Below are 13993 nucleotides of genomic sequence, written 5' to 3' on the forward strand. Positions count from 1 at the left end.
AAGATGTTTTAAAGAAGAAACAAGCAACTACTACAGAGCACTCTCTTCCACTTGGGTGACAAGCAGTAACTTGCAATGACTTTGCCAATACTTGCTCAAGAGGGTGGGGTAAGGTAGACGGACAGCCTGAAGGAGGTGACAGAAGGACAAGGGTAACAGCAAATTAGGAATTGATGGCAGGGCATGCAGAGACCGGTTTCATATTTGCATGAGAGTACTGATGTCTATGAGGGAGGCGGGTGGCGCTGTGGTCTAAACCACTGAGCCTCTTGGGCTTGCCGATCAGAAGGTCGGAGATTTGAATCCCCGCGACGGGGTGAGCTCCCGTTGCTCGGTCCCTGTTCCTGCCAACCTAGCAGTTCGAAAGCACATCAAAGTGCAAGTAGATAAATAGGTACCACTCCGGCGGGAAGGTAAACGGCATTTCCGTGCACTGCTCTGGTCACCAGAAGAGGCTTAGTCATGCTGGCCACATTACCCGGAAGCTATATGGCGGCTCCCTTGGCCAATAAAACAAGATGAGCACCGCAACCCCAGAGTTGTCTGCGACTGGACCTAACGGCCAGGGGTCCCTTACCTTTACTGACCTCTATGGCTTCTTCCTTTGCCAAATGGCACAATATGCAAAATGCGGAATCTTTGCACCTGATCTGGCCTATGCTTGCTGTATCACAGTTTGCCACTTTGATGGTGTTTCTTCCTCCATTTTATTCTGCTGCTTCAATCAGGATCATCTCAGTTAGCCATCAGGCATTTTTCACTATTTGGGACAGGGTGTCTCTTATATTAGACCTATACCAAAGCTGAATTTCTTATTTTGTTCCTATTATCTCTTCCCATGAAAGAACCATAGTTTAAAAAGAGATCTCTCTTTCCTCATTTTTTTAGGATTTAAGGCAAGCAGTGTATATAATACCAACAAGTTGTGTTAATGAAAGGAGCTCTCATTAACTTTTAACCTGAGTTCTCCCATCTGTTCCCTTTTTATCTGTTATTCCGTGCTGTCATTTGGCTAATGTAGATTTTAAATCTGTGTCCTAAAGGCACTTAAATTTTAAAGCAACTAATAAAGGAGGAAGCAGTGTCATACCTTCCTCCCTTCAAAGACATCCATGTGATGCAAAACCACATTTTCTGTGGAACAGTTTTGCTAGATTCTCCTGCACAGAGAAGGTGGCAGTGCCATGCAGCAGTGGACAGACAAGTAAGTTGTCAACACTGGCAGCAAGCCATTCCACTTCAAGTGGCAAAAAAGCTTGGGTGGCTGCCCCTAGACTTCTAAATGAATCCCTCTAATGCTCTAAATCAGAGGCAGACAATGGAGATCTCTCCAGGTGTTGATGGACTGTGCTTTCAACCATCCTGAACCATATGCCATGCTGCTTGGGGCTGATGGGAGCTCTAGTCCACCAATGTATGGATGTGACCATATTAGCTACCCCTGCCCTAAATAATGGCAAGTTCTGCTGTAATCTTTTGTCTCTGTGGAATTACTGGGTTAATGTGGGTGCACATCTGTGAAAACTTTCAGCTGGGATAGAAACACCTCTGAAAGGCAATCCATCTAAAAATCCAGCTACAGTTCATGGGATCATGGCTGATAAAGTTGCAAAAAAGAGGCATGATGCTATGAAGTCCTGATGATCACCACTGTGACATCAGGTGATTGATCATCCAGTGGGTGGCACAACACACTTTTCAAATTTGGCCTGTGATGGCTAGGGTAGATAAAGATGTGTAAAGAAACCAGAAGCCATGCAGACTAAGAATACATCTGTGAACACAGAAATATCACTCAGAGATAAAGTGAGAATCCACAGAAGACCATCTACTACATGAGGTATCTCATCTCCCATAACAGTTATGGAAATTTTGCTGGTCAAAACCAAACACAGTTTGAATGATCCTTACATAGTACCTTGAAAACAGCTGTCAGATTTCAATACAAAACACCTATTGAATCTAAAAGTGCACTTTTAGAGGCTCCTTATGGGGTACTTGCTGTGGGACCACATTCATCCAGTGCTATACCAGCTGTACTGGCTCCCAGTGGAGTACAGGGTAAGGTTTAAGGTGCTGGTTTCAACCTTTAAAGCACTATACGGCCTAGGACCCTCATACGGGACCGCTTCTCCTGGTATGCCCCATGGAGGACCTTACGGTCCACAAATAATAATATCTTGGAGGTCTCAGGCCTCAAGGAGGTTAAACTGGCCTCAACCAGGGCCAAGGCCTTCGGTCTGGGCCCAGTTTGACCCCCCTCTATGGGACCTTGTAAGTTACCTCTTTGGCCCTTTTATCGGCTCATATGGGACCAACTTGGATAACTGGCCCTGATGAATACTTGAGGTTCCCGACCCCTATGGTTGTAATTCATGGGCAATCATTAAATTTTATCCCAATTCTAATTTTTAAGCTGTATTTTAATCAATTGTTTGATTGTGTTTTAATGTATTTGATATTTGATGTTAGCCGCACTGGGCCTGGTCTTGGCCGGGGAGGGCGGGGTATAAATAAAAATTTTTTTTTTTTATAAAATTTTTATTGGTTTTACAACATTTTTAAGAAAAACAGACAAACATTAAGAATGACAAACATACACGTATAGTTTCAAGCATATTTTCATAAACCTCCTTTCTAGGACTTCCCCATACCCCCCCTCTCTGCATCCCAATGTCCATTGTTCAACTAGCAACTCCCAGTTATTACTTTCCAATCTCTATCCTCTTAGTCCTCTCTTACACTCTGACCTTATGTCCCTGTACCCCTTTGTTTCTGGAAACTCCGACATTTTAACATTCATTAAGTTTATAGTAGTCCTTAAGATAGCTTTTAAATTTTTTCCATTCTTCTTCTACCGTCTCTTTTTGTTGGTCACGGATTCTGCCTGTCATCTCGGCCAATGTCATGTAGTCCATCACTTTCATCTGCCATTCTTCCAAAGTGGGTAGGTCTTGTGTCTTCCAATACTTTGCGATAAGTATTCTTGCTGCTGTTGTGGCATACATGAAAAAAGCTCTATCTTTCTTTGTCACCAATTGGCCGACAATGCCCAAGAGGAAGGCCTCTGGTTTTTTAGAAAAGGTACATTTAAGTACCTTTTTCATTTCATTATAGATCATTTCCCAGAAGGCCTTAATCTTCGGGCATGTCCACCAAAGGTGATAGAAGGTACCTTCAATCTCTTTACACTTCCAACATTTGTTATCGGGCAAATGATAGATTTTTGCCAGCTTGACTGGGGTCATGTACCACCTGTATACCATTTTCATAATGTTTTCCTTTAAGGCATTACATGCCGTAAATTTTATACCGGTGTTCCATAACCATTCCCAGTCAGCTGACATAATGTTATGTCCAACATCCTGAGCCCACTTAATCATAGCCGATTTAACTGTTTCATCCTGTGTGTTCCATTTCAACAACAAGTTGTACATTCTAGATAAATTCTTAGTATTGGGTTCTAACAATTCGGTTTCTAATTTTGATTTTTCCACCTGGAAGCCGACTTTCCTGTCCTGTTTAAAAAATTCCATTATTTGACGATATTGGAACCAATTTTCCACTTTATGCTTCAATTTCTCCTGACTTTGTAATTTGAACTTATCTCCATCCTGTTCTAAAATTTCCCAATACTTCGGCCATCCGACCTCCATATTGAGTTTTTTCACTGCATTGGCCTCCACTGGTGACACCCATCTAGGGGTTTTGTTTTCCAATAGATCTTTATATCTCATCCAAACATTAAACAATGCTTTTCTGACAATGTGATTTTTGAAGGCACTGTTAACTTTATCATACCAAAGATATGCATGCCAACCAAAAGCGTTATTGAAACCTTCCAGATCTAAGATGTCTGTATTCTCGAGGAGCATCCATTCTTTGAGCCAGCAAAAAGCTGCTGCCTCATAATACAATTTTAGGTCCGGCAGGGCAAAACCCCCTCTTTCTTTAGCATCTGTCAGTATTTTAAATTTAATTCGGGGCTTTTTGCCCTGCCAGACAAATTTCGAGATATCTTTGTGCCACCTCTTAAAACATTCCATCTTATCAATAATCTGCAAGGTCTGAAACAAAAATAGCATTCTAGGCAATACATTCATTTTAATTACTGCAATTCGGCCTAACATTGACAGTTTCAAATTTGACCATATTTCTAAATCTTTTTTAATTTCTGACCAACATTTTTCATAATTATCCTTATACAAATTCTGATTCTTGGATGTTAGATAAACTCCTAGATATTTGACCTTCTTGACCACAGTCAAACCTGTTTCCTCTTGAAATTTCTCCTTTTCCATATCTGTTAGGTTTTTCCCTAAAACTTTGGTTTTTAGCTTGTTCAACTTAAATCCAGCTACCTGGCCAAACTGTTGTATTATTTCTAATACCTTTTTCGTACTAGTGTTTGGCTCTTGCAAAGTCAATACTAAGTCATCTGCGAACGCTCTTAACTTGTAATGTTTAGCTCCGACCTGCACACCCTTAACCTGCTGGTCATTTCTTATCATATTCAGCAACACCTCCAGAACTGAAATAAAGAGTAATGGGGAAATCGGGCACCCCTGTCGTGTTCCTTTTTCTATCTTAAGCTCCTCAGTCACAACATTATTTACAATCAGTTTGGCTTTTTGTTCAGAATATATTGCAGCCATACCATTCTCAAAACCCCGGCCTACCCCCATCCTATGAAGATTCTTTTTCATAAAACTCCAAGAGATATTGTCAAAGGCTTTCTCCGCGTCCACAAAGATCAATACTGCTTTAGTGTTTATATTCACCTCTAGCTTTTCCAGAATGTCTATAACATTCCTTACATTGTCTGCCAGGTGTCTTTTAGGGAGAAAGCCTGCTTGGTCCTTATGAATCATCTCCATCAAAACTCTTTTGAGTCTTTTTGCCAAAATGTCTGCAAAAATTTTGTAATCCACATTGAGCAATGATATTGGGCGGTAGTTCTTGAGTTGGGTCTTTTCAGTCTCTGACTTTGGTATGAGTGAAATATATGCCTCTTTCCACGATTCAGGTGCCCTTTTTCCTTCAAGGATCTCATTACAAACTTCTCTTAATGGTTGAATCAACCATTCCTTCAGCGATTTGTAGTATCTAGAAGTCAATCCATCTGGTCCCGGAGATTTGCCCAGTTGCATATTCTGAATGGCAGCCTCTATCTCTTGTTCTGAGATTCTCTGGTTCAGGTCCATCTTACTTTGCTGAGAGATGTTTTGTAATCCATATCTTCCAAGGAATTTGTCTATATCTTCTTCATTTTGCGGGCCTTGAGTGTAGAGTTTTTTGAAATAACTTAAAAAGCAATTTCTGATTTCATTGGGTTTAGATATATTCTTTCCATCCACCTCTAGACTTGTAACTGTATTTAGTTTCTGCCTTTTCTTCAATTGCCATGCCAAAAGTTTACCACATTTGTTTGCTGATTCAAAAGTTTTTTGCTTCATTTGCTTTATCTTCCATTCAATCTCTTGGTTCATCAATTCCATATATTGAGTTTGATATAACTTGATCTCTCTTAAAATGTCCTGAGACTTTGGTTTTGTTCTTAATTTCCTCTCTCCTTCCTTTATCATTTCCAAGATCTTCTCTTTTTTCTCATTTTGTTTTTTCCTCTTTATTGAATTTTGTTGAATCAGAAATCCTCTCATAACCGCTTTACTTGCATCCCAGATCACTCTTTTCTCCACGTCGGTCCTCAAATTTATTTCAAAATAGTCTTTTAGGGTCTTTTGGGCCTTCGTGAGAATCTCCTTATCTCGAAAGAGGGTGTCATTCATTCTCCATCTAAATTGACCAGTTATTGTGAGTTTCATCTCCATCTTCACGGCGTTATGGTCGGAGCAAGTTTTTGGGCAGATTTCCACTTTCTTAATCTTTGGAGCCAGTCCACTAGTAACCCAGATTTGGTCAATTCTGGTCCAGGTCATCATTGCTTGGGAGAAAAAGGTTCCCTCTCTCTCCAGAGGGTTCCTTGTTCTCCAAATGTCTATCAAGTCCATGTTTTCTGTCATTTCGAAAAAAGTCTTAGGGAGTCTCCCTTCTTTAGTGACTGTTAGTCTTTGTGCCTTGTCCATATTAGTGGAGACCACGCCATTCATGTCTCCCATGATTATCATATTGTAATCCAAATAGTCCGTCAAAGTTTCATGAAGTCTCTTAAAGAAGTCAGATTTGCCTTCATTTGGTGCATAAACTCCAACAACTAAGAATTTTTCTCCTTGTACTTGTATCTCCACAGCCAGATATCTCCCTTGTTCATCTTTGAATATCATTTTTGGAGCCCATTTCTCCTTCACATATTTTACAACTCCTCTCTTCTTAACTTTGTCTGATGAGATAAATTCTTGTCCTAGCCTTTTATTTGAAAGTAATCTCCTATGGGCTCTAGTTATGTGAGTTTCTTGTAAGCATATCAAGTCCGATTGTTCTTTATTCAATATATGAAATACTTGTCTTCTCTTCAAAGGCCCATTGAGCCCATTACAATTCCAACTAAGGAATTGCAGAGCCATCTTGTTATTTTCTTAAGGCTCCTCCAACAGCTCCAAGTTGTTGCTCTTCTTCTGATGGTGGTGGTTTTTGTCCAAACGAGAGATTCAGGATGTCCAGTGCTCTCCTCTGTTCTGCAAGTACGTCCACAGTCCCCTTCTGTAAATCCTCCTGGTATCTTGCCAAAAATTTGTCTTTATCTTGAATTGTCTTTATTTTCACTTTCTTTGCCTTGTAGTCAAATGACAGTCCTTGTGGAAACTCCCACCTAAAGCGAATAGTGTTCTTCTTTAGCAATAGAACCAAGTCCTTGTAAAAGTTTCTTAAATCCAAAATGTATTTTGGGATGTCTTTGAAGATCTGTACAGCTGAATTTCCAATTTGCAGGGCCTTTTCAAAGTGTAATCCTAATATTTTATCTCTTTCCTCCTTGGATCTGAGTGTAATCAAACAGTCTCTCGGTGTCTTTCTATCTTGCTTTTTACCCAATCTGAAGGCAGTCGTAATTTTAAATTCGTCTTCCTCAAGGTCCCAGCAATCCACAAACTCCCGTGTCAAGTATTCCACAAGGTTGTCTCTTTCGTTCTCCGGAATCAGTCTTAATTTTAAATTTCTCTCTTTCCTCTGTAACTCCCACAAGGCCAAAGTTGCATCATGCTCATAGACCTTCCTGGCGAGCGGCTCTAGCTTCTCCTGTGTCTCTCCGGCAGTGGCTTTGGCCTCCTCGGCAATTTGGCGCGTGGTGGCGTTCTCCTCTACCAATCTATTTATAGATTCTGTATTCTGGTTTAATCTTGCTGATATTTCTGTTAATTTTTGTGTATTCTCTGAAGTCTGTTTTGTCAAAGACTCCAGGGTTTGGTTTATCTTAAGCAGGGCCTCTGTCACAGCTTCCATAGAAACGGCTGCTCCTTTGTCTTGACCTGTTGTTCCTGCTGATCCGGCTGTTGCGCCTGAGATTGAGCCTCTTTTCTTTGCCTGTTGCAGCTGCAACTGTTGTTGTTGCTGTTGTTGCTTGATCTTGGCTCTTGTGACTATCTCTTCTTGTGGGCCACTCATGTCAAGGTCAATTCCCACGGGATTTGTTCTCCCTTGGAAAATTCCACTGTCTTAAGCCGTGCCGGACTTTACTTTATCCTCTAGAGGGAGCAAATCAAAATGGCCATAGAGCAAAATTTCCAAGTACCAAAACAAAGGAGACAGTCCAAAAAGTAAGAAAAAGGGAGATTAACACAGTCAAAGTCAATGTTACTAAGTACTTATAACTTCAAATTGCCACAGTTGCCCAATTTATACTGTTTCTTCTTATAATATGCAATAGTCAGGCAGTGTGGAAACTTTGTATCAAAGTATCACTTCACAGGGAAGAGTCAGTTCAGTGTACTAAGAAGGCAGACCGTTTCGTACTTTCAAACAGATGAGACAGTAGAGGTTTTTTTCCTCCAAATAAGTCATGCAGTTAATGGTCAGATTCGCCTCCCCTCTGCCCTGCTTGCTAGAGGGGAGATCAAAGGTTTAAATGTCCGGTTTAGCTGATCAAAGGACGGATTTAAACGGATGCAGGTTTAGAGCTCCGTTGCTTTCGCTTTCATGCAGTCGGGGGGAGGCAGACTTCCTTTGTTTAAATCTCCCCCGTTTTTAGCCCAATTTTTAAAATTGAAAGAGTCCCGGTTATTTTTCAGTTCTTACTCACGGGGAATCAGTCCGAATTTCTTTTCAGGAAGGAATCGGCGCTCTCCGCTTATGGCGACGCGGCTTCACTTCGCAGGCTGGGTAGCGACTCTCAGCACCGCGCTCACTCCCGATGTCGATCCGTAGCCTTTAAAAAGGCTCTTTCACGGTACCGGGGGGCGCGAAGGTGCCCACCGAGTCTCCTTGTTCTCAGGCTTCAGCGCCTGGGATTTTAGGGGTCCCCCGCTTGCCGTAGCGGGTAAGACCCGAACTTGCGAAGCAGTCCTTCTCCGGAGCTCGGAGCTAGGACCGCCATTAAGCGCTGGCACCGACCGGAAGTCATAAATAAAAATATACTTACTTACTTTTAAGACCAATTTCTCTGACGTGAACCTGCTAGGGCTTCCCATTGTCAGTTTCCCCAATCTTCAGAGGATAGGTGGGCAGTAGCCCTACAATGGGGTGCTTCCCTGTCTCAGGAATCCTCTCCCCAACATAAATTATTTTATTTATGACTTATTGTTTCATGTATAGGCCACCTTTGTCTCCAAGGAGTTCAAGGTTCTCCCTATTCTTATTTAATTTTCACAACAACCCTGCAAATACGTTGGGCGGTGAGGTACCAACTGGCCCAAGGTCACCTAGTGGTCCAACACTCTACAGCACACTAGCCTTGAATCTTCTTTTTGGCACAATTTCTTTTTGGTTTTCTATTTTTGATTTGTGATTTTAACTTTAAGTATCAACTGCTATTTCTGCTCTCATCTTGCTGTTGTTTTACAGTTATACAGGTTTCATGCTTCACCCTGTTTAATTTTTTTCACTGTCCTGAACTTTTGAGAAAAAGATTTGGTTAAATATATTGATTTTGTATTATTTTAAATATATTGGTTAAAATATATATCTTTAATTATAAGCAAATGAAAATTGTCTGCTAAAGACGCAACTTAAGGGTAATTTTTTTTAAAAAATCCAATAGCATCTCTATTGCAAAATACAGTGATGCAGCAGAAGCAACTACCACCAATGGGAGCCCTACCTCCCCCCAAAAGAAATGAAAATAATATACACATTCAAATATTTTTCACTCAAAATGGAATATCTGTCTCCACACTGCCACGCCAATTCCAATCAGCCAAATAATATTTGGTGCATTGTTGAATATTCAATTCTAAGTACAGTGGTACCTCCGGACAGAATCTGTTCCAGAGGTCCGGCCGGATCCCAAGGTTTTCGCAACTGGAGAAACTGCTTCGATGCACGTGCGAGTGGCGGTAGACCGCTTCGGCGCATATGCAAAAGCGGTCTACCGCTTCTGTATTTGCACACACGGCAAAAAACCATAAATATACTTCCGGGTTTGCTGCCTACGTATCCCGAAGTTTATGCAACTGGAGCGATACATAAGCGGAGGTACGACTGTATACATTACATCAGATTTTAATTACAACAACTTCTGTTAGAACACATGTGGATTTTTGGTTAAGAAAAGCCACAAACAAAATTGATTTTCTTAAGTGAAATGAAATGTGCTGCTCCAGCTATGTAGCCCACATCTAGGGCCAAAGGGGTGTGTGTGTGTGTGTTTGGTGTGTTTTTTCTTTACAGACACAATATTAACATAAAATGAAGATTATTTTACAAATCATGGCCATATCCTTAATGGCGCTGCCTTATTTTGTTTTCAGTTCATCTCCTTCCCCATATACAAAGAAAATCATGTTAACAGCAATAAAAACTAAAAAGGAGGTCAAAGTAAGGAGAGGAGAGAGAAATCACCTTGGTTATTCTGCTGTTCATATTCCCCCACCCCAACATCTCTGCAAAATTATGCATTTTTAAAAGACTGCAGGCATTCAAATGACTGTCAGTCATGCAAATAATCACTTACTTACACTGTATGAGTTTGGTTTGGATAAAGCAAATTACCATTTGAAAATAACTCGAAAACCACTCTGGGCGAAGAGCTTGCTTTATGAATCTAAGTTTGGCCATGATATTTCTTAACCTTTTTCTCCTCCATTTCCATTCAGCTAGATTTCACTGCAGTAATACAGAGTAAATTAATAAACTGCATTCAATTGCCACAGGTGCATTCAAGATTTATTTAACACATGATCTTGCGGGGGGGGGGAATAACAGCAACTATCAGTAGCTGTAGCTGAAAATGCACAACTTGGGTCATGAATTGTTGTTCTTGGTAAGAATTAAATCCTTGGCATCTTGGGCTGATGTTAATTTTTATTTAGAGCCAGGAACCATAATTGGTTTCTAAACACAGGGGGCTGTATCCAACCCTATTCATATACGAGCATACAACAAGTCTTCATTTTCCTCTTTCCTCCATCCTGGTACGCCCCTCCACACACCCTCAAAATGTATTCTGGGGTGTCAGGAGCCCTTCCACAGCAGATCTGGGGTGGGCAAGTGGCTGCAGGAAGACAAGAGGAAGGCGCAGTCCTTTCATACTATGCTGGATTCTATCCAATAGTTTTTACACAATGTCACGCAATATAAAATACACTGAGACTTTAAGGGTACATGTAACTTTCATATTAACTCCTGAACAAAAGCCGGTGTGAAAGTATTTTATTTTCAGATAAATACATTAAGAAATCTGAACTGTGTGTTCTTTTGCAATGCAGTATTCAATCTAGAAAGGATACTTTTTAAATAATAAGAAAAAATATTAAAAATAACCAACGTATATAAAGTCGCTGGCGGCCCCTTATCTAAACTATAAGGCAAAGTAAATTTGTTACACTTCCAAAAGTGCAACATAGTCATTTCCAAACTAGGAACTAGCATATGAGAAGTTGCCTTATACCAATCAGACTAGTAGTCCATCTAGTCCGATATTTATTTATATGTGTATTTTATTATGAAGATTTATGTTTCCTTTCAAGGAACTTACACAGGGTGGGGGCTTACAATAAAATAATTTAAAACACAACGAGCAAATATATAAAGGTATCAGAAACCATATATAAGCAAGATGAAAACAGATCAACACAAGTTTAAAAGTCGGATAAAATAAAAGGCACCATAAAATATATCAGAATGGGTGCTACATGTTCCTTTCCAAAGAGAGGGTTTCAAAGATGGGGCATAAGCACTGACAGTATCTTTCTACCAGTAGCCACCACCATATCTCAATGTGAGACCCAGACAACAGCCTCTGGTGATGATGATCTCAAAATATAGGTATACAGATGTGAGGACAGGTAAACCTTCTAGTATTGTCTACTGTGACCAGCAGCAGCTCTCAGGGGTCTCAGGCAAAGGTCTTGCACATCATCTGCTACCAGATGTGGAGAAGCAGCAGTTACATCTCCAGAGAGGCTGCTCATTATGTCTCTGTATGACTCGCAGTTCTGGGTTTGCCTCCTCCCAATAAGAAGGCTCACAAAGAAAGAGATAGGGTAGGTTCCACTGAATGTTAAGCATTCTTAGTATCACACACACTAAAACCAGGCAGATAAAAGTAAGGGGGCGGTTACACACACCCAGCCCCACTCCTCCAATTCAATTTGGGCACTCCTGCCGCTGCTTTGAATTTTTTAAAACAACCACCACAATAGGAGATCCAATCACAGTGCCTCCTTTAAATTGGGCCATAGCTATTTGCAAAATACAAATCTAATAAAGTCAGTCAGGTAATGTATCCTGGAGTGAAATACTATTCCTACTGTCAAATAAAGTACCTCTTCCACCCCCAGCTTCATTGCACCTTGAAACAAGTAGGATCAGAAAATTTCAAAGCAACTTCAGAAACGGATAGAGAGGACGAAGAGGGGAAAGTGTAAATGAACAACTATGGGGTGGTGGTGAAGGAAGGTAATGCGTGTGCTTCTTTGGGGGAGAATTTTATATCTCAGGAACTCAAAGGTAGCCTGGTGCCTGGCCCAATCATATATTCAATATATGTACTTGTTGTCAGCAGGACTGGCATAGCTGGCATTTCTTACAAGTAGTCCTGGCTAAGTCATTTGATATTCTTCTGTTCTTGAGTTCTGAATGAAAAATGTAACAGCAATGTAATACGTCCTATGATTTTCCAATGTACAAACCATGCAAAAAATTCCAGGTAATAATCATCAGTATAAAGAGAACTGATGAACCACGAATGGCACAGAACAGAGAGAAGAAATTGCAAAGCCACCAACCTGCTCACATCAGGGAACATCACTGGAAAATAAAGGACTTGGCATTTTGGTCTGATTAACTCTTCCAGATGCTTAGGCCTATGGTCAGGCATCAGCTTCATAAACTTCCCTATAGATGTTAGAAATGACTCCATATTATAAGCAGAGTTGAACACCACGACGTCAGCAACCAAACTAATGAAAAAAGAGAGCAAAATCATCCATTCATTAAACACATCTCATCAATTTATTTAATATATCTTAAAGGTGTCCTACTGCTTTACAGCGGGTAGCACTGTGGTCTAAACCACTGAGCCTAGGGCTAGCTGATCAGAAGGTCAGCAGTTCGAATCCCTGCGACGGGGTGAGCTCCCGTTGCTTGGTCACATAGTTCACCTTAATTATTTTAACACCTCCTCAGCTCCTGCCAACCTAGCAGTTCGAAAGCACGTCAAAGTGCAAGTAGATAAATAGGTACTGCTCCGGCGGGAAGGTAAACAGCATTTCCGTGCGCTGCACTGGTTTCACCAGAAGCGGCTTAGTCACATGACCCAGAAAAACTATCTGCAGACAAACGTCGGCTCCCTCGGCCAGTAAAGCAAGATGAGTGCCATAACCCCAGAGTCCTTCGCGACTGGACTTAACTGTCAGGGGTCCTTTACCTTTACTTTTAACTACTAGCAGAAGTAGTAGTTTCCAAGAACAGAAGGTCTGTTTTTACAGACAAAAGTAATTTCCAAAGAATTCCTTCATGGGCACAACCTCTTGGGCAAACATTCCCTTGTTCTCAAAACTTGCAAGCTCACTTTTTATGACCCACTGGAGTTCACTTACTGCATTTTGCAGTTTTACCTATTGGCCTTTTCTTATACTGTAACCTTAACCCTGAAACAATGCTGTACTACAATATATCTTGTACTAGGTCTTGCACAAGAGGTTGTGGAACAGCACTAAATGTGCTTTCTTCATTACCATTCCCTGGACCCAAGCTAGTATCCATGGTGCCTTTTCCTACATGGGCAAAATTCTACATGTATGACCTAACATGTCCATACATCAGCCTGGTATTAGCACCCTTGCATTACAGGCTGCGGATCAAAATGCAGCTTGCCAAAGGCCACCAAGTGAGACCATGACTGGGGTGATGGGAGATGTTTCAATGCTCACCTCATTCTATCACTAATCAGATGTTGTTGCTGAAAAGGAAATGTAAACATGAGTTGGAAGTGTGTATCCTCTCCAACCCCGCATCCACATATGCACTTGGTCCTGTGTGATCCACCCTTGATCTGACAGCATTGGAAGATTTGAAAGAGGTTTCTAAGCTCAATCAACTGAATGCTGCCTCTGTATGATCGGGAATATTGCCTTATCAGCATGCCCAATTGTGCTGAGGCTTTGAATTACATCTACCGCAATGTGCTTAGAAGCTCCCTCAGACCTTCCTGTTCAATATGGAGCATCATGGAATCATAGCTGGAAGAGATCCTAAGGATCATATAGCCCAATCCTGGCAATACAGGAATATGCAGTTGTCCCATATGGGGATCTAACCTGCAACCTTGGCATTGAGTCAGGGGCAGAGTATTGGGAGGAGGGGACAGTGCATGTGGGGTTATTGGAGTTGAGACTAATATGTTCATGTTTCCTTTTTAACCATAACACCTGAAAAGAGC

General features: G+C 41.0%; 1 protein-coding gene across 15 annotated transcripts in view; it reads right to left on the bottom strand.

Moving 5' to 3' along the window:
• GTDC1 (glycosyltransferase like domain containing 1) overlaps positions 1–13993 on the bottom strand; it is a 246325-nt gene that overhangs the window by 123058 nt on the left and 109274 nt on the right. For 14 of the 15 annotated variants that reach the window (XR_014001624.1, XR_014001625.1, XM_081167720.1 and 11 more), the window contains one exon: positions 12339–12512. The exons of the other annotated variant lie outside the window; for it this stretch is intronic. Coding sequence is in view for 12 of the 14 variants with exons in the window: in XM_081167720.1 (XP_081023846.1) it covers positions 12339–12512 (174 nt within the window). In the remaining 2 variants the exon portion in view is untranslated. The remainder of the gene's footprint in view (positions 1–12338; positions 12513–13993) is intronic. 15 annotated transcript variants of the gene reach the window in all.

The sequence above is a fragment of the Podarcis bocagei genome (genome assembly GCF_964188305.1).
Source record: "Podarcis bocagei genome assembly, chromosome: 1".
Classification (NCBI taxonomy): domain Eukaryota; kingdom Metazoa; phylum Chordata; class Lepidosauria; order Squamata; family Lacertidae; genus Podarcis; species Podarcis bocagei.